We start from the raw sequence: 24844 nt of genomic DNA on the forward strand, positions 1-24844 counted from the left end.
TCGTCTTAAATTATATCGTTACGAGACGGATGTTCGTACGTGTACGTATTTTCTGTATTGCGTCGATAATCTTATGTGAATCTGTAAAAAAAAGATTGCATAATATTAGATATATACGTTTTTCACTCCACGCATACCGAAAAAAATTCATCAAGCAGACATTGATGAACGGAAGAAGCGCGGTAACGTGATTAACAAAGTCACGAGAAAACAAGAGATGTAGAAACAAGATAATTGCGTTCACACAATTCTTCTCGCGCAAAGCGATCCGGAAAACTCACGCTGTGCCACTTAACGCGGAGATTTACATACCTGACGAAGCAAACAATGGTTTATCTTCGGAAAAATATCAATGCCGAATATATGGACATTCTGATCAAACGCAGACTAGATGATGTTCTTCTTCATCTTTCGCTCTTCATCTCTCACTTATTATCACGCATCTGATTCGAAATCCAAGTGCATCTTAAAAATAAAAAAATCTGATTAAATTCTCCAAGCATGATGAAAATTAATTAAGATCAAGGACAAATTAAAATTGCTAGGAATACTCTCTCGTCCTCGATTAGCTATGATTTATGTCGATGTTCATAAAGTCATTCTTCAAGCCGGTTTGGTCAGATTGCAGAAAAAATTTTTACATATTCTAAAGAATTCGAATAGGATACGTAATTAAAATTTTAATTTATCTATTCTTATTTGTTTGTTTTTTTTACTCAATTTTCATTATACTTATTAACACTTCCTCTCAGTATTACCTTCTGTCTATTACTACCCCCGACCTTTAGTTTGTAATTACATATAAAAACAACTAGAAGATATGTCTAATCATCCGTGCATAATACTTATGAAGCACCGTATGCTTTACCTTTGAATGTCGCAAAGAGGAACGTTAAAAAGTCATCGGAAAATTATCGATCACTATTAATGTTTTTTCAATTTCTTAGAATTCTTGTAATGCAAAAGATTCGCATTCATTATTGCTGACAACCTGCCGTGAACTTTTCCTCAAAGAGGAAAGACTGGAATGGTAAATGAATCGTGGCTCTCGCAATCGTGGAAATACACATCGTAAAGACAAGACGGATACATCATTGAGGGCGATCGTTGTAATTTTCTATCGATTCCAGCAGTGGTGGACGCTGACACTTGCCTCATCCCGTGATCCAACTTGGAATCGCACACGCGGAAATGCAATTTTGTCCGACATTTGACTTCAGGACGATATTGACCGAATTGCGCGAGACTCGTTGCTGTTTCTCACGTAGATTGCAGTCTGCGACCTTTGCAGTGACTCGATTACGCGATTGAAGCAAGAGGGATACGTTTCTGAAGCGACCAAAAGCGGTCAATCTTTCCATTTATTTACGCTTCAATTATTGAAAGTATTTCTAACTTTGATTTGTCCTTGATCTTAATAATTAATTTCCGCTAATAATTTTAAGTGCTTCCAATCGAATCTGGATCTATCTTCTGTTTTTCAGCTATCTGCACATACCTAAAAAAAATTGTATGAAGAAATAAAAGAGAATAAAAATAATAAATTTAAAAAAGAAGATGGAGAAATAGAGAATCTACAAATTGGCAAAATAGCAAAAATGAACAATGATGTGCGTAATATCGTGAGGATCGCGAAACACATCTGTCGCGAACATATTGCCGGCGTGCGCGAATGATCGGCAAAGTGAATACATAAAGCGGTAGTGGTGATTAAGAAGAAGAGAGAAAGAGCTAGTCAACTCGTTGACATTTACTCGCTTTCGCGACTTTTTTTTTTAACAACAGCTACAAACGCATCTAACGCAAATCGGGCTACGCTTATTGCAGTGTCCTTGGATACGCCGAAGTTCGTAAATCGCCTCGTTAAATCGATGTCGTTTTCCCGAAATCTTGATTACATCTCTAATGCATTCTGTCTTCAAGCATATATTATTGAATATCGACCTTGTGTTAACGTGTTAAAAGCACTCATTCAATCCTCCCAATTATAATAAATCGAAAAAGGATGTCGATAGTCCATTAAGAAATAAAGATGACTCGTCATGTTAATATATTTATATAAAATTCATTGAATCGCCACCGGCGACGGGCATTCAATCAGTAGCTGAACACAAACTTCTAATTTGTGTTTTTTTACCTGTTCCCAAATAAAGACTCAAAGAAAATTGATTGCGTGTTGTTTAATACAAATGACCAATGTTTTTGTTTTTCTTCAAAAATTAAATAAATTTTAAAAAATGATAAAAACTAACGTAAAATGTATAGATTTCTAAATCTGTAAATCTTTTACTTTCAATTTTATTGACATTAATTAAAATTATTAAATTTTATTTTAATTCTCTAATTCTAGATAATTTTTTAATAAATCCTTTTATAAATTTATATGTTCAAAAAGATTATATGTATACAAATGTTCTAAACTTTTATCTCTTTTGGTCAGGCTAAAGTTTGTATCTATCTGTTGCATAATTTTAAAGTAATCAATTATATATATTTCGATAGACAGGTTTCTTATAAAATTTAATATCCCGCATGTCCTCACCTGGAATTTAAGGTTGTAACCCGACACACAATACCATACTAAGAGCAGAAGAAAAGGTCCTTTATTGCATAATTTCTAGCTATCGCCTGCAGATGCTTATATCCTTTGTTACCGCCCCGTCATAAGTCATTCATCGCCGATTTCTCTCAGAGAAGGAACGCAAATTTGTTCTCTGTACACGGAAATTGCGGCGCTTTTCTTAATTGGGAGACATTTCGATGTACTCCTTCCTTATTAGAATTAACGAAACTTTTTTAGCAACGTAATAGCGCAAACTTACAAATCACTTTTTTTCAAATGACTCTTAATCTCTTAACAGAGGCTTCGTCTTTGATATCAAATATTTATTTTAAAAAATATATATATATTTTTTTTTTCTAATAAAAACTCAATTTTTAAACATTTAGATTCCCTCAGGAATTTAGAATTGAATCATTATATTGCTTGATTAATTATGAATGTTTCATAATGATGACACTAATGAAGCAGAACCTTGACTTGAGAAGATTGATAAATATTAAAGTTTAGAATTTTATAGTAGTTGTAATGTCTTTGCGTTGACGTAAGAAATCAAATAAAATTTCTCGCTAAAGCGAGTAAAATGAAGTGATTTGTTGCGCTTACGAATGCAATTAGTTACCCTGTGTATTTTAAAGATGTAATTGCTCATTAAGCTGACAATATCGTACGGTTACAAGTTTTCTTATTTCTTTGAGAATCATTTCTGAGCGAATATTTATGTCTATGCGCAATGATATTTATACACAGATTTTTGATGGCGCAAAACATTTCACGCAAAAATTGTATCAATTTTGATATGAAAGCGTTTATCTGAAAAATAATTAATGATGGTGTAATTATATTATAAGATAAAATCTAAATAAATTTAAATTGACATAACCGCAAATTTCTCGCTGTACTTATTGATATGTAAACGAATCGTGCAGTTCGACCCAAAAAGAGAGAGAGATTTGGTCTTCTTCGTGATCTTTGCATAATCAATGTACAATCAGTCGGAGTCCACGTTTACGATTGCGAATCGTGACGTGCACTGACTTTCTCACGTACAAAAAATATAAAGATGAAAAGAGAACTGTTTCAACATTAAGACGGCAGAAACGAGTATTTTTGCGTTGTAAGCAGCAAATAATTTGCATTATATCGAGATAACATTGTTCATATCCAAGAAAAAATTCAGAGACGTCAAGAAAATTATATATAATATATATAATTATTATATATATTTTATATGATATTTTCTCGTAATTTTATTCTCTAAGGTTCTCCCACTGTAACGAAAAACAATGTTGCCTCGATGTTGTAAGATTTATTTATACAAGTTTATTCTTGCATAAAATATGTCGAAGATATTTTTATATATGAGCATCAATGACGATTAGCTAATATTCAGAAATCTTCCGATTGCGTGATTTCCAAGAATATCCGCTACATTTCTGTATAAGGGGACAATTAAAATATTTTGGAAGAAAAAAAGAAAGAGAGGGAAAAGAGGAAAAAAAGAGAGAAAGAGAGTACCATCAACGGAAAAGAGACCGATAGGTCTCCTGGAGTTGGAGGTCTTCTCCTCCTCAAGCGTTTTGCCGTCGCATCTTCTGAAATGGCAAGGTCACCGATAGTTACGTCATCAACTTTCCTCCGGCGCACGTACAACTTCGAGAAAACCAAATGTCACAATGACCAAGGACGTACCGTATAATATGTCTGTCGCCTCTGGCCAATGAAATCGCCATTCGTTGCCGGAATCTCCTGGTATCATGAGTTTTTGGCTTTCACATTTTTGATCGGGTCGACTGAGAGAGTGCATCTTGCACCTTGCATGACCATGGCCTTGTTCGAGTTGCATCAAATCTGAAAAAGAAAGAAATGAGAGCTGAAAATCTACAGTTACATCTCACAATAACAAAATCCATGAAATTAAAAAATATTAAAATCCATCGAGCATCTTCTACTTAATCTACTTAATCTTCTACTTAATCTATAGAACAGATACCATTACATCTCTGTGCGATATATCAAAGCTACATTTAATCTCTTGAAAATTAACAATGAATTTTAAATGACGCAATGAAAAAGAAAGAGAGAAAGATAACTAGATTTATAAAATTATCGTGTCAATGTGTGGTGTAAGAGACGAATAAAGATTAGATACAGCGATGAAAATCGCCGCATTGTAATATGAGAGAACGGGAACAATCGTCTCGACGAGACGAGTTGCCCTTGACAGTGATTCCTTCTATGGAAAATATTTCAAAGCATCATATCAAGAATGATTTGCACCTGAATGAACAATAGGTGAATTAATGCATACAAATAAACGAACGTGTTTGTTTCGTAATAGATGTTGCGTAACATCTAAACGCACAAATACATTATTGAAAAACGTATTCACGATACTGTTAACGCTACGATATTTAATTCAAAAATAATTATACACGTTAAAGATTTACGCATCGCGTAGATGTGCGCAAACATAACGTCAATCAATACTAATTCTTTTAGCGTGATGATTCTTCACGAAGATAGTTAAATATCAGTGAGCTTAGAAAACGCGAGATAGAAGCAACTTGAATTACGTTTTTGTTGACCTCGCGTAGGCACATTTAACGAATGACATTTTTATTTGCGTGTATGGAAAACTAACGGCTTATATAATCTGTGCAATTTTAAATATATTTATATTTGATTTTTTATCTTTGTACGAGATGTCATCATATAGAGAATTCTTGGTAACAATTATATGCGAATAATATTAATTGAGAGAAACTTGTTGCCGTTATTTTTCTCCGCAAACTATACTACTAATTATTTTATCAAAAAACCTTCTACAATCTATATACAAATACATATAGCAAATGGAAAAAACATTATTTGATAACATAGTAATTTCGAATATGTAAAAGTATTTTAGAAATATTATTACAGAAATATTTATTTTAAATGTTATCCTAAACTTTAGGATAATATTTAAAAAAATTAATATTAAACAAATATAAAAATTAAACACTTAATATTTAACTATAAATAAGTTTGTTCACAGTAAGCAAAAATGTTACATATTCAAGTATCATATAATATTGTTCTAACATCATATCAATGATATTTTTTTTCATTAGATGGATATACATAAAGAAGATATACATATTTGGCATTTCAAAGCTTTTTCTTCTTCTCCTTTCAGAGTCATTCAATTTAGCAACGTAGTGTAAATTATTATGACACCATACAGCATACAAGGTGGTCTGCAACATCTGATAGTGATCGCATCATTGGTCGTATCGCGGATGCAACCTGGCCGGGATGCAACCGCGGGAGAGACTCATCCGCGAATCTCTGTCAAAGCTGCTACATACACAGGTGGGGGGTACGTACATCGGTACATTGCGATTTTCCGCCTATATAAAGAGATGCGCATTAGGATTCCTTGGTAATCCACGTATCGGTCGTCGTTTAAAAAGACGAAGGGCCGCCGTCGTTTTAAAATCGTTCGAAGGAACCACAAAGGAACCTGAGCGCGATGAAGACGGTGGGTGGATCTTGGAAAGATCGAGATCTCAGATCGAGATACATACATCGATGCAATTTATCGGCGCGATCGAGACTTTTTTAGTCAGGAGGATGCGAGGGGACGGGCGGATTGAATCGAGGGTTACACAGATATTTCGGGACCGGGTGTCCGAGAAACGCAGCCTCCCAATTTTTGCGCAACAGTGAAAGTGAAGAGGATTTTTGTGATATTTGTGCGCGCGTGTGATTACGCACACTTCTCAGCGCGTGACAAACGCTAAAAGTCACGAGAGAACGTCTACAGGATGTCTACAGGGTACCCGATAATCGGCAATCTTGTACATTTTTTTCTCGAAGGAAATTTCGAGAAAAACATCATACAAGTGATATTCAAAATTAAGCATTTTTAAATTATCGAATTTTGAATATATTAAAATTTCAAATGATAAAAGTTCAAATTCGAATTTATGATTAATAAAATGATTAATAAAATTTAATTGCTTAATTTCATTGTCAGAGAATCTTAGCTCGTGCAACATTTTTAGTTTACATATCATCTTATCATTTGTACTTCAAAAACTCGCGGGATATTTTAATTAATAAATATCGCTTCTTTAAATTGACAAAAATGATCACGATTAAGCTCTGAAACATCCTGTATATATCTCTGAAAGAATTGGCTCTTCACTTCGTTTTCCATGAAATCGATTACAATATCCTGGCTTAATTTTGTGAGGCAATAATGTAATACTGACGCCGAAAGGTCAGATTCTGAGAAATGGTCAAAACACGATTATTATGCCTTCGCATACGTTATCTATGTACATTCGAAAACAATATTTCATCTTACAATAAATATCTAAACATATCGTTGCATAATATTAAACGAATAAAACGATATATCTTAATACAAAAAAAAACGATAGGAATTTTGTCTTCTTGTTCTTCTTTTTTTCAGTAAAATGATTTTGTCCTTTTTTCAGTAAAATGATTTTGTCCTTTTTTTACACAGGTCCTCGTCATCTTGGCGCTTTTAGCTGGCGTTCTTGCGGCACCGCAGAATCCAAACGATATCACGATCGTGAAACAGGAAGAGGTGAATAATATAGGAGTAGGTGGATATCGCTTCAGCTATGAACAGAGCGACGGTCAGAAGAGAGAGGAAACGGCCGAATTGAAGAATGAAGGCACCGATAACGAGGCACTTAGCGTTGTAGGAAGCTTCAGCTTCATCGCGCCAGACGGACATACATACAAGTATTGAAAATCATTATAATGAATAAGTTATTCTATGTAACAAAGCATCTTTTATACGTTGATTAACCTAATTTAAAAGTCATTAGAATACAATAATCTGCGAGATTGTTTCGTTTGAACAATGTTATGTTTTTCGACAATTACATTATATAAAATTAATCTTTCGCACTCTTTCCGATTACAGAGTCGATTATACCGCTGATGAGACCGGATTTCATCCTTCTATCAATCTCGTCGCAAAGTAAGCGGACATGAAATTACACTCTAATTAAGATTCTTCGATCATCGACATATTCGTGTAATTACATACGAGTATTAGGATACTTTATTACACGAGACACGCGACTCACCGATGTACATACAAACAGATACAAAAGAAGCGTCAAGAAAATAATTGATCAGAAATGTGCGACCTATTGCCGATCTTCATTCACGCGAATTCTGCGAAATTGATCGCGATACCTTGCATTGTAAAATACGTATAATACACAATGTTGTTTAAAATGTCGATAACAATCGTATAATTATGTAGGACAGAAAATTTGTTCTCTAGTATATAAATGCTTCTTATAAATAATTCATCGAACAAAGATAATTCTGCAAATATAGTTTTAATGTAAAATTATTTTATACTCTCTATTTCTTGTCAATGCATTCGCAGAAAAAGTACTCGCATGTATTACGAGAAATATGATAACGAGCTGTATCTGTCTGTATGCATTCGCGTATCTCGAGGATAAACTCGCATGCCGGCAGTACGTATTATTTTATCAGTTTTCCTTTAAACTGCTAGCAAACGAGAGAAGTTTCGTTTGCGATTATATTTTATGAAGGCGATGGAGGTACAGTACTCATTTGAACCGCCGCGGTACCTACGTTTTTTTCTTACATATACAACATGATTTTTTTATACACATATCTATTGTATGAATTTACAAAATGCAATTTGTGAAAATAAATCTCTATAAAACCTCTATGAAATTAATATGATAATCCCTTCTTCGGTGCAAACAAAATGTTGTTCCAAATGTAATATAAAACAATATAAGATAATATATATGATAATATATATTTATATTGAATATTCAATATAAATATTTAAATATATAAGATTAGACACTGCATCAAATTAGACAATTACTAAAAAAATCATTCAATCAATCTATTAAACGATTATATTAACATAATTCAATATTATTCGTAAAAAATATACAAAACATATCGCGAATATAAAAATTCAAGCTTGATCTAAAGTCATACTATATTCCTTCCTTTCACATGTAATACATTGTTTGTATTTAAACATTTGTATCATTTATATATCTAACAAATGCAAATACCATGTGTTTAAACTCGACGAATAAAATTTTTTTATTATAAGTATGTTAATCGAGGAACTTGATCCTATATATATTTCAATAAACAATCACAAAAATCGATCCGAACGTACCTGAATACATTGCTCGGGAATAACAAGTTTAAACTGGATTTCTAAATAATCCCCAAGCTCTAATTAAACTTAGAGTTTTATTCAATTTCGACATCCATTGTAATCCTTCTTCTTTTGTGTCAGCTAATAAAAAGTGCCTGTGGATAATATATAAATAATATTAAGTAATATAAGTTCATTTTATGTTAATAATGACAAACCGAAAGTAATGATACATACTGTATTGTGGTTTCAATCCCATTCGTCTTCATAATGAGATTGTTATCATCTCCGGGTTGCGCTGGTCTAGATGTCTCCAATACAAATGTAAAGGGACGAGCGCATTTCTCTCGATTTACGAATTGTACATTCTTCGTAAATATATCTACATATATATACCATATATCGAATATATAAATCCAGAAATTAAGTCGAAAATAATCAGGCACACACGGAAAAATTACAATCAAATGTTCAAATAGAATTACCTTCTAAGTCTAAATATGTTATCGGACTTTTCTTGTGTTCGTCTTCAGGATGTATCCAAAAATAAAGTCTAGTGTTTTTAAGCCAGCACCATCTTCGACTCCAGGCTCCTAAGTTAGAAATTTCCTCAAAAAGTGTCAAGAATCCACGATGCTCTACCGATATCGAAAGCTTGCGCGATACATGCATTTGTAGAAGTCTTTCCAGAGGAGCATGCTGCGAAGTCTAAATAAAAGAATTCAGAATCAATGGTTGTATATGTACATGTTAGGTTAAATTAGTTATAAATTTTCGTCATATTAAATAATTCACATACCTCATATAAAGTGAATTGTTCACAATTTATATCATTGATCGTAATAGTCGCAGTTCCAGATAATTCAAAAGAAGGCGATCTGATTACGTGCGGTCCAGCTGGATTCTGTATATCCGGCATTACAAATTGACTTTTTTTCTTTGGCGTCTTATTTATCGTCTATAAATGAATGCAATATTAAATATAATCATTACCACACATTTTATTATATTACAATTTAAAGAAATATATATAGAGATCTTACTTTTATGTTATGAAGATTGATATGGTATTTTTTTTCATGTGGCAAAAATTTTGGCTGTGTCTGCAAGGAATATACTTCAATATTAATTTTAAAGTCACTAGTCAAATTCTCAAATTTTAACATTGAAGTGAAACGAATGCATGAATCGCCTGGTTCTGCAGTAGCTGCTTGAGTGCTAACCATTTCATCCAAATGATACATCAAGCAGACACAGTAAAGATATTTATCTGCAATAATTTGTACAATTATTTTAATGTAGTTTCTTCACACAACAAAACTGTACATTACTTTATACTTACCAAGATCCTTATATTCTGGTTTTAATGATAATGTAATTGCTGAAATTGATAAGATTCCACCTGGTGACTCTGTGTTGGTAGGTCTTAGCGTACCTTCCCGCTTTAGTCTCTGCACTTCATTCAATGCAATTTGTCGTTTACGAGCTAAATGTGAAAAAAAAATATAGTGTTTACATTTATATACAAAACTCTGCATATTGTATTAAAATAAAAAACTTACTGGCAACAAGAAGAGCCCATTCGCCTCCGACATATTCACTAGAGCCATTAAATTCTATGCTAGCTTTGCATAAATTTAATGCTTTACTAGCTTCTTCCATTTTCTTGTCTTGTATGACAACTTCGTCCATTAATTTTTTCACTTTATTTTCCACTAACATTAATTCATCTTCACATTTATCTACATCAGAATCTAGATTTGATTCCGTTTCTGATTTTGTAACTGAATAAGTTTTGGTCAACTAAAATTATGTCAAATGTCAAATATTTCCTATATTCATAGCTGTATTAAAATATTTAAACTTACCTGAGATTGCTCTAGTCTATATTCACTAACAGTGCGTACTAATGGTATGCATTTGCTACTATCATTCTTTGAACTCTCTTTTGAAGGTGAATGATGTCTATAATCTATGTATCTATAAAAATTAAAAATAGTCTCTTAAAGAAAACAAAATTTTCATTTTAGTAAAATCTAAAATATATGCAATTGACTGTACTTGAAACTATTACATGCCACCAATGGACATGTGACACTTTTATTTATTTTCGGTGATGCTGAACTTTCCTCTTTCACATTATCTTCCATGTCGAGATATTCGTCCAAATTTTGCTCCATTTCATCTAATGTTGAAATATCTGATGTAGTGCTATCTAAATATCCTGTAAAGTTCTGCAATATGATTAAGAAATATTATTATACAATAATATAAAATAAATATTATATATAATAATATATATATATATATATATATATATATATATATTATTATATATAATAATATACAGAAATATACATATAATCTAGAGTATAATATTAAATGATTTTTATACCTTTTTATTAAATGAGGAGCGTTTGTTGAACACATTCAAAACAATACGTTCTAAACTCGTACGTCCGAAAGATGAATTCTGTGTGCTTTCTCGATCACTTTCACTCGTCTCTTGATAATTTTCATCATTCTACAAATATCCAAGAATGTGTAAATATTTCTCAATACATACTTGATCATTTTTATTTTACCTGAGTATAATCGGTGATTATTCGATGATCACTTTCAGTTTCAATTTTCTCATTAAGAGTATCTTCCATGTCTAGACACTTATCCAAATATTCATTCATTTCATCTTGTGCTAAAATATCCGATATAATGCCATCTGGTTCTATAGATCTCTGTAATATTATTAAAAAATATTTAATAATATAGAAATATTTTACAGTTTCTACTTTCTTTTTTATTATTCCATTGCTCTCTAATTTTTTCCTAAATAACTGACAGTTCAATATAAGTTCTCCTTTTAAAATAAATATTGTAAAATACCTTTGAATTTAATATTGGATGCGATAAATTATCTTCCCAATTGTTAATTGAAGCTAAAGCTGCTAATCGATCAAGTCTAGCACCTCTTTTAATCGATTTATGTTCTATATCAATTTCTTCTGCATTGAATTTCTCTTCAGTCCTATGTATTGAGGATCCAAGAGTATTATCCTCTGAAAAAGACAAATTATGTATTCATTTATATATCCATATAATAAAAGTTAACATATTTGTTCTCTAGAAATAAATCTATGAATTAAAAAATTAAAAAAGAAATAAGAAAGGAAATGCAATCGTGCATATTATGTATATATTTTAGCCTGTATTTTAGACATGCTCATATATTTTTTATCAGTGAATAAATTTATATAGGAATACTATGGATTATGTGAAGTTGTAAGTGTCTAAATAGAAATATCAGCAAAAGAAGACTCTACTACAAGATTCTCAAATATAAACTATTATCAATCAGTGTTTAATTTATATTCATTTTATTTTTATATATAACTACTATTTACTAGAATATAATTTTCCAAGTTTTTACAACTTTGAATGTACATTATAAGTTTCAAATTCTTCATTTTCTTTATTATTTTATTCATTATCCTCAGATGTGTTATTTTCAGGCTGAAGGAATATATCAGAAGATTTTATAAAATTATTAAATCTTGCTATAAGAAAAGCGAATAGTTGTTTATTATAACATATAACTTTGTGATTTATTATGCAATAAATATTTTTAACTGCACTATTTGATTTATACATAAAATCTAGAAAAAAATGTATAGAAAAAAATATTACCTGTTATTTGTTGAATATTTTCTTTCAAAGGATTCTTTTTTTTAATATCATGTCCTGCATTAATTAATTGTTCGTTCAATTTCTCTGTCTGTGCTGCAGCTCGTCCCAACATGCGCTATTTATCAATATATACATATATAATATACAATAGAAATAATACTAATAAGAAAAATACTTTGATGCATATATTAATAATAATAAATATTATAACTAATAAATATTCTTTTGATATTTAATGGTATAATAATATTACTTAATATAAAATGACATTTAAATAATATTAATTATAAATATTAATTTATAATAATAATAATAATTTCAATATATTGCCACACATGGCTTAACATACTTCTTTCTTAAAAAAAAAAAGTTATCTAGAGATCGATTGAGTAGAAATCCACTTATGGATATAATCGAGATATCGTAATTATGTCGTGAAATAAATTAATATATATATGTTTATGTGAATATCCTGTAGCATTGATCTGATTAAAATGAAAAAGTTTCTTACTTGTATGAAGGGCTCCATTGTTTGAAAAATCACGTTTTACTTTCACCGAAATTCCTTTATGAATATTCTTATTCCGAATACAAAGTTATTGAAATAACTCCGAAGAATCGAGATGTAGTCTTTGTTCTGCAACGTACAAAAGAACTATCTACTACCTACTACTGTATTTTGTTTCTAACCGTTGTATTTAAACATAGGCGCCTTACTATTCGATAAGAGAGAAGGCATCGACATATACACTGGACTGAGGCTGTGTACGCTTACGCGCATCATTCTGTCTTTATTGCACATCGAATATCAAACGAAGATAGAGCGATGCTTTCAGCGCTAAAATCGTAAAAACGAACGCAGTCTGAGCATCGCGATAAACAGGCGAGCGCCCGCTGTAGAGAGAGAGGGGATTGCAACCGATTGACCACGTCGCCAATTGGCCAATTTAAAATAGGACTCTCTAATTGGTTAATCGTTGCTAGTTACCCTAGGCACAGGTTGATATAATTGGCTGTGATCAATCGCAACGTGGTCAAATGGGACGCTCCCGAGAGAGGCCTATGTCTGTCTCTTTTGCTAGTATCTCATTGGTAACTTTGGTTCCCGCCCATCGAGGCCAAATGAGTTGCTCCCATGTAGTATCTTTCTCTCTCTCTCTATAGCGGGCGCTCGCCGGTCTATCGCGATGCTCAATCCAGTGCGTACAGTGTATATGTCGATGGGTTGTGCTTCTCGATGCACTCATTAGGTCTGTTCGTTTTAGCTGCACTGCTGGACTAGTGCAATAAGTTAGCAAAGACATACATACTAGGTGTGTTTCGGGGTCGCATCGCTACAGTAGCGCTACTATAGCGCTACATAAGCATGTTTCATGTTATTAAAGCGCTATAGTACCCAGACAGCACATATGTCCAAGAAACATCTAAAAGACGACTTAAAAACGTCTTAAAGACATCTTTAAGACATCTTTTGGCCTTTTTGTGCTGTCTGAATAGCGCTATAAAAGTACGTTTCAAGGCTTTCTGCTACAATTGTAGCGGTCGCCATTTTTTTCTGCTACAATTGTAGCAAAAAAGCTGTAGCGCTACTGTAGCGATGCGATCTCAAAACACACCCACTTTCTTTCACTATAATTGCACTAGTGCAGCAGTGCAGCTAAAACGAACAGACCGATTGTGACTATATACACGAATTGTGATTGGCTTCTGCTTTTCTGCCAAGATGTAAATGCGCCTTAAGAATAAGTTCTCATTTGACGCTCAACACTTTTTAGCATCAAAAGATCACATTTATAAAAAATACTCTTATTGAATGTGTTTTATAAAATATTCTATTGAATATCGAATATCATATATCGAAGAACGTAGTCTTTGTCTAAAAATTGATCGTGATATCTTACATTGTAAAATATGCATAACATATGATCTTACTTAAAATCATGAAGTATTAAATATTTTTTTATATTTTTTTGCTGCTTCTTAAATTATAATTACAAATAGATATTATAAAATATTTTTCAAAGATATAAACTTAAAAACGAAATCGTTTTATGTAGAGATAGGATGGATATATTTAATTAAATATAAAAGAGTTGAATATATATGTACTTAATAATCCTTATGCTATAAAAAAATATCCTTAATTATCGTTTTATCAATTAGTTTTTTATGGTTTTAAATCTTAAGGGATAATTATAAGTTATCTATATATAATTAATCAAGTTGTATACATAATTAATTATGAGTATATAAAATTGTAATTTTACACATATAAATATTACTATGTTAATGAAGATTAATCTATTTAGCCTATTTACAATTTTTTTCATGTGTATATAATACTATAAAAATATCGGAATACAATTACAATAATATCAAAGTCCCTCTTTCAGTGCAAACAAAATATTATTCAAGAAGCAATTCAAATCAATATAAATTAATATATATACATATATTCTATATATATATATATATATATATATATATATATATGTATATATATATATAATGTATATATCAATTACTTAATATATACATGTGCATGTATTAAATATATTGATATAAGAATTAAGCGGGTAAATTTTCATAATTTTGTTTGCTTATTACATATTATTTTTATAAATGTTATTATCAATAAGATATTAAGTATATCTTTAAACAAATGTTTTTGTTTCATAGATTATGTCTCTATCTAAGATTGTATAAGATTACAAATTGCATTAAATTAATCAATTAGTAAAAAATCAATCAATTAATCAATTAAACAATTATATTAAAATAAAGCATTATTATTCGAAAAAATATGTAAAACATATTGTGAATGTGAAAATTCAAGCTTGACCTAAAGTTCTACTATATTTCAAATCCTTTCATATGTAATATTTGCATTATTCGTATTTAAACCATGTACCGTATTTGTACCATGTTATATATCTAACAAATGCATGTACTTAAACTCGACGAATAAAAATTATTTTGCTAAATATGTTAAACGAAGCACTTTATCCTATATATTTCAATAAGTAATACATAATCATTGCTCATTTCTTATCACAAAAATCGATTTGAACGTACCTGAATACGTTGTTCGAGATTAACAAGTTTAAACTGGATTTCTAAATAATCCCCAAGCTCTAATTAAACTTAGAGTTTTATTTAATTTCGACATCCATTGTAATCCTTCTTCTTTTGTGTCAGCTAATAAAAAGTGCCTATAAATAATATATAAATATAATAAATATATAAATATAATAATAATAAATATATAAATATATAAAAATAATATATAAATATAATAGTATTAAGTATTATAAGTTCATTTTATGTTAATGATAAGCCGGAAAATAATGATACATACTGTATTGTGGTTTCAATCCCATTCGTCTTCATAATGAGACTGTTATCATCTCCGGGTTGCGCTGGTCTAGATGTCTCCAACACAAATGTATAGGGACGAGCGCATTTCTCTCGATTTACGAATTGTACATTCTTCGTAATTACACCTACAGATACATAGCATATTGAATAGATAAATCCAGAAATTAAGTAAAAAATAACCAGGCATACAGAAAAATTACAATCAAATGTTCAAATAGAATTACCTTCTAAATCTAAATATGATATCGGACTTTTCTTGTGTTCGTCCTCAGGATGTATCCAAAAGTAAAGTCTAGCGTCTTTAAGCCAACACCATCTTCGACGCCAAGCTCCTAAGTTTGAAATATCCTCAAAAAGTGTCAAGAATCCGCGATGCTCTATCGATACCGAAAGTTTGCGCGATACACGCATTCGTAGAAGTCCTTCCAGAGGAGCATGCGGCGAGACCTAATGAAAGAATGCATAATTATAATCAACACTTATATACATGTTAGATTTATATATAAATTTTTATCGTATTAAAAAGATGCACAATATACATACTCCATACAAAGTGAATTGTTCACAATTTATATCATTGATCGTAATAGTCGCAGTTCCAGATAATTCAAAAGCAGGCGATCTGATTACATGCGGTCCAGCTGGACTCTGTATATCCGGCATTACAAATTGACTTTTTTTCTTTGGCGTCTTATTTGTCGTCTGTAAATAGATGCAACATTAAATATAATCATTATTATACATTTTATTACGTGTTATAATTTAAAAATATATATATAAAGATCTTACTTTTATGTTATGATGATTAATGTGATACTTCTTTTCATGGGGCAAAAATTTTGGCTGTGTTTGCAAGGAATACACTTCGACATCAATTTTAAAATCACTATATAAATTTTCAAATTTCAACATCGAAGTGAAACGAATGCAAGAGTCACCTGGTTCAGCAGTAGCTGCTTGAGTGGCAACCATTTCACCTAAATGATACATCAAGCAGACACAGTGAAGATATTTATCTGCAACAATTTATACAATTATTTTAAAACAGTTTTTTCACAATATTTTATCACAATAATAAAACTATATATTACTTTACACTTACCAAGACCCATATGTCGAATATATTCTGGTTTCAGTGATAATGTAATCGCTGAAATTGATAAGGCTCCACTCCCCACATCTGGTGAACCTGCCTTGACAGGTCTTAACGTGCCTTCTCGTTTTAGTCTCTGCACTTCATTCAATGCAGCTTGTCGTTTACGGGCTAAATGTGAAAAAGAATATAGTTTTTACGTTTATAATATTTATTTAATAGATTTTGCATATTATCTATCCTTCCAATATCTAATATATACAAAATTCTGTATGTTGCATAAAAATAAAAACTTACTGGCAACAAGAAGAGCCCATTCACCTCCGACATGTTCACTAGAACCATTAAATTCTATACTAGCTTTGCATAAATTTAATGCTTTGCTAGCTTCTTCTATTTTCTTGTTTTGTGTTACAACTTCGTCCAATAATTTTTTCACTTTATTTTCTACCAGCACTGATTCATCCTCACATTTCTGTATATCAGAAGCCAGATCTGATCCTGCTTCTGGTTTTGAAGCTGAATGAGCTTTAGTCAGCTAAAATTATAAAAATGCCATAAATATTTTTTATTCATAGATATATTAAAATATCTCAACTTACCTGAGATTGTTCTCGTCTATATGCACTAACAGTGCGTACTAATGGTTTGCATTTGCCACCATCTTCTAAACTATCTTTTAGAGGTGAACGATATCTGTGAAATTAAAAATCGTCTTTTAAAGAAAACGAAAAACTTTTTTTTATCTTAATCTTAAAATCTATAAAATATATGCAATTGATTATACTTGAAACTGTTATGCGTCACTAATGGAGATCTGCCACCTTTATTTACTTTCGGTGGTGTTGGACCTTCCTCTTTCACATTATTATCTTCCATGTCGAGACACTCGTCCAAATATTGATCCATTTCGTCTAGTGCTGAAATATCCGATGTAGTGCTATCTGGATCTGGTTCTATAGATCTCTGTAATATTATTAAAAAATATTTAATAATATAGAATTATATAATATATAATCTAGAGTAATATATAATCTAGAGTATAATATTGAATGATTCTTGTACCTTTTTATTAAACAATGAGCGTTCGTTAAACGCATTCAGAACAGTACGTCCTAAACTCGTGCGTCCGAAAGATGAATTCTGTGTGCTTTCTCGATCACTTTCAGTCTCTTGATCAGTTTCATTATTCTGCAAAATACCCATAATAAATATATAATATAAATAAAGAATGTATAAAAATATTTCTCAATATATACTCGGTTATTTTTATTTTACCTGAATGTAATAATCGGCTTCAGTTGTCGTTTCGCTTTCAGTTTCAGTTTTCTCATCAAGAGTAGCTGTCACAGGCTCGGTACTATCAATAGTATATTCTGAATCAACTTCACTTTCTTCTGTAACTTCGATGTTAGATAAATTTGGGTAAAGGGATCCTGTTTTCGGAATACATACACGGATACGTTTAACATTGGAATCGGAAAAAGTTTTATTCGAATGTTGAACCTTAGGTGGACTTCCAACAACTGTAAAATATGTTAAGAAGTAAAATGAATCAGTATTATATTTTATATACACGAGAAACACAATATGAGAATTAAAAAAAGAAATCTGTTTTTTTATTACCTTGTCTTTTTATCGAAGATTTACTATGATATGACACAATCTCAGGTTGTGTTGGTGGTAGTGGCGGTGGTGGCGGTGGAGTGATGTGATCCTATATTAGATAAATATATAATTTATAATTAATGACATATAAACATATATATATATATATATATATATATATATATATATATATCCTATAAGTTATAAAATTTAGTTTTACCGGAGCAGGAGTCGGTTTCACGGGACAAATCGGCGAACTTTTTGGGGAGGTTGATTTGCCACCTCCTTCGCTACTTTCGCTCGTTCTAACACAGGATCCAGCAGCGGCACGAGCAATCTCCTTATTGTTATTAAATCGCGAGCGCAGCATATTTAATTCACGCTGTCTCTCGTTAGTAGCTTGTAAGATATGATTTTCCATTTCTCCTACTTTGTTTTTATTGCTACCTTGTTCAAATACTGCACGTTGTTCAAGAACAGAGAAGCTTTTGTTTGAAGTCTCATTTCGATTATTCGCGTCATGAACAACCAAATTACTTATATTAGATCCTGATTGCATATTAAACTTATTACTCTCCTGTAATTTCTTAGGCGGTATCGACATCGTAAGCGGTGCTTTTGGTATTAGTGGTGCCTCTCCTTTGTTTCGCTCAAAAAACGCCATTCTTTCGGCGACTGACATTTGAGTAGGATCTTTCGCCTTGGTATCCATGTTTTTAGCTTCGAACATTGATGCTTTGCTTAACACTGAACCTGATGATTGGACTAAAGTTTTTGGCGAGCCGTTAAATCCAGTTCTCGATGGTAGTCGAGAACTGCTATTGGTATTTGCGCCTTTCACAATATTTTCGGGAGTATTAGAATTGCTAGTGTTGTCTTCTGTATTCTTGTTTCTCGGTGAACAATCAAATTTCTCAGATGAGATTCGCTTCTTTTCCATCTGAACATTACTCGTGAGTTTCTTAGGTGATAAATGATTTGGCGTCGCATTTGTTGATCCCTGAGAACAATGCTTATAGTCATACACAAGGCGAGAATTGCTTTTCGTACGACTAAAGCCTTGAGCCTCCTGTAAACGTTTAGCTATCCAAATATAATCGTTTATGCTAATTCTTATGCTAATTGCCAATTCTTTTTTCCTTTATCGAAAATATCAGAGTATAGAAAAGTATAATATAAAAAATACACAAAAAAAAATTTATATAGCATAAACAATTGTACAAAGAAATTTACAAAGCTTTAGTCTCCTTCGTCTTTTAAAGAGAAAATTAAAATAAATTATTTTTTTACCAAATTTTCTAATACAGTTTTATCCCACTTTAATTGTTTAACTGGACTAGCATCTTTGCTTTTTGTCCCATTACTAACAGCAACCCACTTGTAATTTTCACTTGTGCTTGGTTGTGGTTCTACATTCTTAACTTGTTCATTAAACTTGGCTTGTATTTTTTCTGTTTTGTTACTTACTGGTTTAGCCTATAAGAATAATTGTGTATAAATTTAATTACTTTTATTCTATATGTTATTCTATTTTCTCTTCTTTCTGTTGTTTTACATAAAAAATTTTTTTTTATTTTCACAGTTTCTAATTCTTTTATTATTATTCCATCGCCCTTCATTCTTTTTCCAAATGACTGACACCTCAACATATAAATTCTTTTAAAATAAATATTGTAAAATACCTTTGAATTTAATATTGGATGCGATAAATCATCTTCCCAATTATTAATGGTTGAAGCTAAAGCTGCTAATCGATCGAGTCTAGCACCTCTTTTAATCGGTTTATGTTCAGTATCAATTTCTTCTGCATTGAATTTCTCTTCAGTCCTATGTATTGGGGATCCAAGAGTATTATCCTCTGAAAAAGACAAATTATATATTCATTTAATAAAAGTTAACATAATTATTCTCTAGAAATAAACCTATGAATTAAAGAAATAAAAAAGGAAATGTAATCATGCATATTATATATATTTTATCCATTATGTATATTTTAGACATGCTCATATATTCATTGTTAGTAAACAAATTTGGGAATACTATGAATTATATGAAGATATAAATGTATAAATATGAAAATATCAACAAAAAATTAGAATCTACTACAAGGTTCAAGATAAATATAAACTACTATCAATCAGTGTCTAATTTATATCCACTTAATTTTTTATATATAAAATTACTATTTACCAGAATATAATTTTCCAAGTCTTTGCAACTTGGAACGCACGTTATATGTCCCAAATTCATCATTTTCTTTATTATTTTGTTCATTATTCTCAGATGTACCATTTTCAGGCTGAAGAAATATGTCAGAAGATTTTATAGGAGTTTTAGCTGCAGTTGCCTTTGGTGATTTGATTGAAATTTCATTTGTTATTGTTGTTGTTTTTGGTGATTTGACTGAAATTTCATTTACTACTGCTGCTGCTGCTGCTACTGAATAAGTATAAAGCTATATGGCAATTGTCTCAATATAAGACTATAAGAAGTTAATAGTTTATACATTTAACTTTGCGATTTATTATATAATAAATATTTTTAACTGCACTATTTAAATTATATATGAAAAATCTAAAAAAAGAATGTATAAATATATTACCTGTTAGTTGTTCTAGCTGAACATTTCCTTTTGAAGGACTTTTTTTAATATCATGTCCTGCATTAATTAATTGTTCATTCAATTTCTCTCTCCGCGCTTTAGCACGTTCCAACATACGCTATTTATCAATATATACATATATAATTGGAGTATAAAAATAAAAATAATAAAGAAATACTTTTGTGCACATTATAATAAATACTCTTTTGATATTTAATGATATAATAATAATATAATAATGATAATAATGATATAATAATGTTTCTAACATGAAATGACATTTAAATACTACAAATGAATATAATAATAATTTCAATATATTGCACACAATCGAATATCTTCCAAAAAAAAAAAAAATGTTATTTAGAAATCGATTGAATAGAAACCATTCATGAATATAATAAAGGTATTGTAACTACGTCGTGATATGTCAATATGTATTCATATGTATTTATCTGATTAGAGGAAAAAAAGATTCTTACTTGTACGAAAGGCTCCATTTATTTTGAGAAACCAAGTTTGCCTTCACCGAAATTCCTTCACGAAACAAGAATTTATTTCCGAAACAAAAAGACTCTTCTTGAAACGATACCGAAGGATCGAGGTGCGGCTTTTATCCTGCAACGTACAAAAGGACCACCTTTATTTCTGACCGTTGGATTTAAACACAAGCGCCATACTGCTCGACGGGGGGGACAAAAGAGAGAAAGTGAGAGAGAGAGGGAAAAACGGATGGAGAATGAATCCTCACTGGTGATTCTCGGGAAGTCTCGTGTCTGATATGTCAAACAGATAAAAAACGTATCGCAAAAAACATACATCAAAAAATGACTTTTTACTTCGCGAAAAGACATGATTCTTTATTTTTCTCGCACGAATAAAATTATTCGCCTTTAATATCACCACGATTATACCCGATTACGCTTTTCCAATTCTTACATTCGTATTTTTAGACGAAATGAATGTATATACGTATATGCATGCTTTAAATAGGAAAGGGAAAACATGCATACGATAAAACGAGTAAACTTAATATTGCGAAGAGTTCTCGTCAGAAGAAAATGTCAAACCTGAGCGTTTTAATTCAGTGGCAAATTGTGATGAACAGACGCGCACTTTCATGTCAAGACTGAGATGCGTAGAGACGCCAAGCAACGAAAAGCTACAGCGCAGTGACGTAACTACAAATTTCCTCACCCTTAAGCAAAATAATTAAAACTTGTTCTTTTTATTTTATCTGCAACATATTAAAAAGAAATTTAAGATAAAAATTTGTGCAGGTTTTTATAAATATGCCTACAATTGAGAACGAATGTGAATACGTTTTAATTCTTTATTGAAATCTGATTTTTATGAAACACCTTATTCACATTTAATAGTACATTACTGATGTAATCCTACGCTTTGACCAAACGGTTTGAAATCGCGCTTCCCGATTGGTCCGCGGGGGACCAATGCCCTTTCACATCATACGTATAAATTATAAATTTAAAAATTCAAATTTTTTACGGTTCGAATTACAAATCGTTCGAAGAAATGTTTAATTTAAAAATAAATTAAGCAGCACAAAATTATCTAAGGCACTTTTCTTCCTAATTATAAATTATAAAAATTTTATTGACTAAAATAAAATATGAAGTATCACAAATAGGTTTAATTATATATAACATGTCAACAGATAGATTGGAGTCCGTTATCCCCGTGGAATATTTATATCATATTTTGGGATAGTAGTTTTTTTTCGTCATACATGAGATGATTCGTCCCCGGTATCAGCAGCCATGGCTTCACGATTTTCGTATGCCCAAAAACCATGGAACTCGATTAAAATACTGACCATCGTGTCACCTTGTCCACTTGCAATCAGAATATTTTACAATTTAGCAGGCTAATGTATTTTTCTATATCATAATATATTGTATACAATATTTTATACCAAGATAAGAGATCCTGCAGCGTGATTTTACATGGATCTGCTGGTTTGACCATGTCAAATATTTCGTCTTTAACGTCTTCAAAGCTAACAGGTTCTTGGCCATGCATTGTCATTTGTTCTTGTATAGCCTGCAAAACATGTCTATTTTAATTGAAAACTACAAAAAATCTGTCGAAAAATTTAAATCAACGATAAATACAGGATACATACTCTAAAGAAATAGTTAAGACAAAATGTGTCTAAATAACCACGATTGTTGATATCAAGAATACGAAACAGGTAATGAAGACTCTGAGGTTCATGTCGATTCTCTAATGCTAAGACAAAATCTAAGTAGGTTTTATAGTCCATTTCCCCTTCGTAAGTCAAGCATTCTTGAAATATTCTTTCAAGAAAAACACCGGTTAAAGTACCAGTACCATACCTATGTAAGTATATTTTTAATTTATTTTTGTATATGTGATAATTTTATATTATAATGCATTTATCATATTTTTCAGTTTATTACCCAGCAAGTTCTTCCTTGTTTAACATTCCATTATGATCTCTGTCGAGGTTAAGATATTGTCCGTATACTTTAAGAGCAGATGGTGCAGAAAACCAATTTGCTTCTTGTAAATCTTTCGGCAAGTCCTCATCTCTTAACTCTAAAAGATCATCCAGAAAACTGCATGTTAAAATATCTTGAATACGAACTCGTCCAGTTCGAAGAGGATCCAAGAAGAATAAAAATTTTCTCACAGCTGTGCACACATAAAATGAATGAAAAGATTTTTCAAGACCTTCGAGTTGCGGCAACGTTGGTATCAATTCTAAAATATAGTTTTCCAGATCCTGTATAAGTAAATAAATTTAAAATTTAAGAAAATCTCATAAATAAATATATTAGTATATTATATATTATATATTATATATTATATATTATATATAGTATAATATATAATATAAGGATGATAAGAATATGATAAAAGTCTATATTTTGAAAAACTTACCGATTCTCTAAGATATCCTTGTCCTGTCATATCGTATAAAGAAAGACCAATCCGTGTTTGGTGTAACCAAACTTTTCGCATAACATAATTGAATAGCGCCGTAATGCTAATTCTACCATGTGGATCTCCTTGTTGTAGTTTAGCAAAAACAACTGCGGTAAAATACGAACTACATTTTGCTCCTGCCAGTTTACCCACTTTCTTAAAATCCTCGTAATTAATTAACTGCTCATCCCCTGACAATGGTGGACTATGATATTTGTCCAACAAAACATACAATGCTTTCAGTTCATTGTTATCGAGCAATTGTCGAGAGCGTCTTTGCAAGAATAAGGCACGCGTCTCTTCGCGTAACTTTTGTGGTAAAATTTCATCCTCTTTCGGCAACTTGAAATAAAACTTTGGTATAATTTTATACGTAGTATCATTATCCCTTGCCTTTACACCTTTCCACTGCTGATACATTTTCTGAAAGTACTCATCCTCTTTCTCCTCGATTTGAGAATTTTCATCCCCTGAAACAATACATGACATAAGCACATGGACATAAACGCATTCAGCCTATTAATATGTCGTGTAAATAAATACATGTGCGAAGTGCTATTTTTGTTACAAAATGCAATTATATATATATATACGTACGTTTGTTTGCTAAAGCGCAGTTTCGTAATAAAGTTTTCAGTTCCATATCCATAAACACATCCACCACGCGTTGTTGTCCCTCGACTACTGCACCTGCACCTGCACTTCGATGCCTCGCTGGGTTGCGTTCGAAAATGTCTCGTCGAAGGAGAA

General features: G+C 31.2%; 4 protein-coding genes across 6 annotated transcripts; 1 reads left to right on the forward strand and 3 right to left on the reverse strand.

Annotated features, from left to right (window-relative positions):
- Nucleotides 1-394: 394 nt before the first annotated feature.
- Nucleotides 395-13197, reverse strand: LOC105254313 (anillin). The gene is made up of 18 exons (XM_025406972.1): nt 13158-13197; nt 12952-13077; nt 12441-12555; nt 11640-11812; nt 11342-11491; nt 11152-11280; nt 10818-10990; nt 10625-10736; nt 10319-10559; nt 10099-10242; nt 9800-10026; nt 9556-9714; nt 9242-9464; nt 8994-9138; nt 8775-8911; nt 4253-4411; nt 4079-4155; nt 395-465 (listed from the first exon to the last, which is right to left on the reverse strand). Exons 2-15 carry the CDS (start codon nt 12967-12969, stop codon nt 8803-8805), a joined length of 2118 nt encoding a protein of 705 aa, XP_025262757.1. The 5' UTR covers nt 12970-13077; nt 13158-13197; the 3' UTR covers nt 395-465; nt 4079-4155; nt 4253-4411; nt 8775-8802.
- LOC105254303 (endocuticle structural protein SgAbd-6) lies at nt 5973-8298 on the forward strand. The gene is made up of 3 exons (XM_011262873.3): nt 5973-6086; nt 7080-7324; nt 7509-8298. The coding sequence occupies exons 1-3, from the start codon at nt 6078-6080 to the stop codon at nt 7567-7569; spliced, it is 315 nt and encodes a 104-aa protein (XP_011261175.1). The 5' UTR covers nt 5973-6077; the 3' UTR covers nt 7570-8298.
- A 2036-nt stretch (nt 13198-15233) lies between the features above and the next one.
- On the reverse strand, nt 15234-22302 carry LOC105254305 (anillin-like). Of its 3 annotated transcripts, none has more exons than XM_011262875.3 (19): nt 22192-22302; nt 21604-21739; nt 21122-21239; nt 20710-20955; nt 20202-20377; nt 19810-19995; nt 18740-19588; nt 18538-18628; nt 18190-18437; nt 17977-18102; nt 17699-17877; nt 17514-17607; nt 17209-17449; nt 16921-17082; nt 16608-16834; nt 16362-16520; nt 16043-16265; nt 15799-15943; nt 15234-15652 (listed from the first exon to the last, which is right to left on the reverse strand). In XM_011262875.3, exons 2-19 carry the CDS (start codon nt 21619-21621, stop codon nt 15544-15546), a joined length of 3597 nt encoding a protein of 1198 aa, XP_011261177.2. In that variant the 5' UTR covers nt 21622-21739; nt 22192-22302; the 3' UTR covers nt 15234-15543. The 3 variants fall into 3 exon arrangements, with proteins under 3 accessions (XP_011261177.2, XP_011261176.2, XP_011261178.2); XM_011262874.3 differs by having other exon boundaries at nt 20710-20958; XM_011262876.3 differs by having other exon boundaries at nt 18740-19519; nt 20710-20958; nt 22192-22299.
- A 138-nt stretch (nt 22303-22440) lies between these two features.
- On the reverse strand, nt 22441-24789 carry LOC105254308 (serine/threonine-protein phosphatase 2A regulatory subunit B'' subunit gamma-like). Its single transcript, XM_011262880.3, has 6 exons — nt 24692-24789; nt 24050-24564; nt 23566-23891; nt 23268-23481; nt 23058-23185; nt 22441-22977 (listed from the first exon to the last, which is right to left on the reverse strand). Exons 1-6 carry the CDS (start codon nt 24741-24743, stop codon nt 22866-22868), a joined length of 1347 nt encoding a protein of 448 aa, XP_011261182.1. The 5' UTR covers nt 24744-24789; the 3' UTR covers nt 22441-22865.
- Nucleotides 24790-24844: the final 55 nt, after the last annotated feature.

This window comes from Camponotus floridanus, unplaced genomic scaffold (genome assembly GCF_003227725.1).
Source record: "Camponotus floridanus strain SB8 unplaced genomic scaffold, Cflo_v7.5 scaffold1, whole genome shotgun sequence".
Classification (NCBI taxonomy): Eukaryota; Metazoa; Arthropoda; class Insecta; order Hymenoptera; family Formicidae; genus Camponotus; species Camponotus floridanus.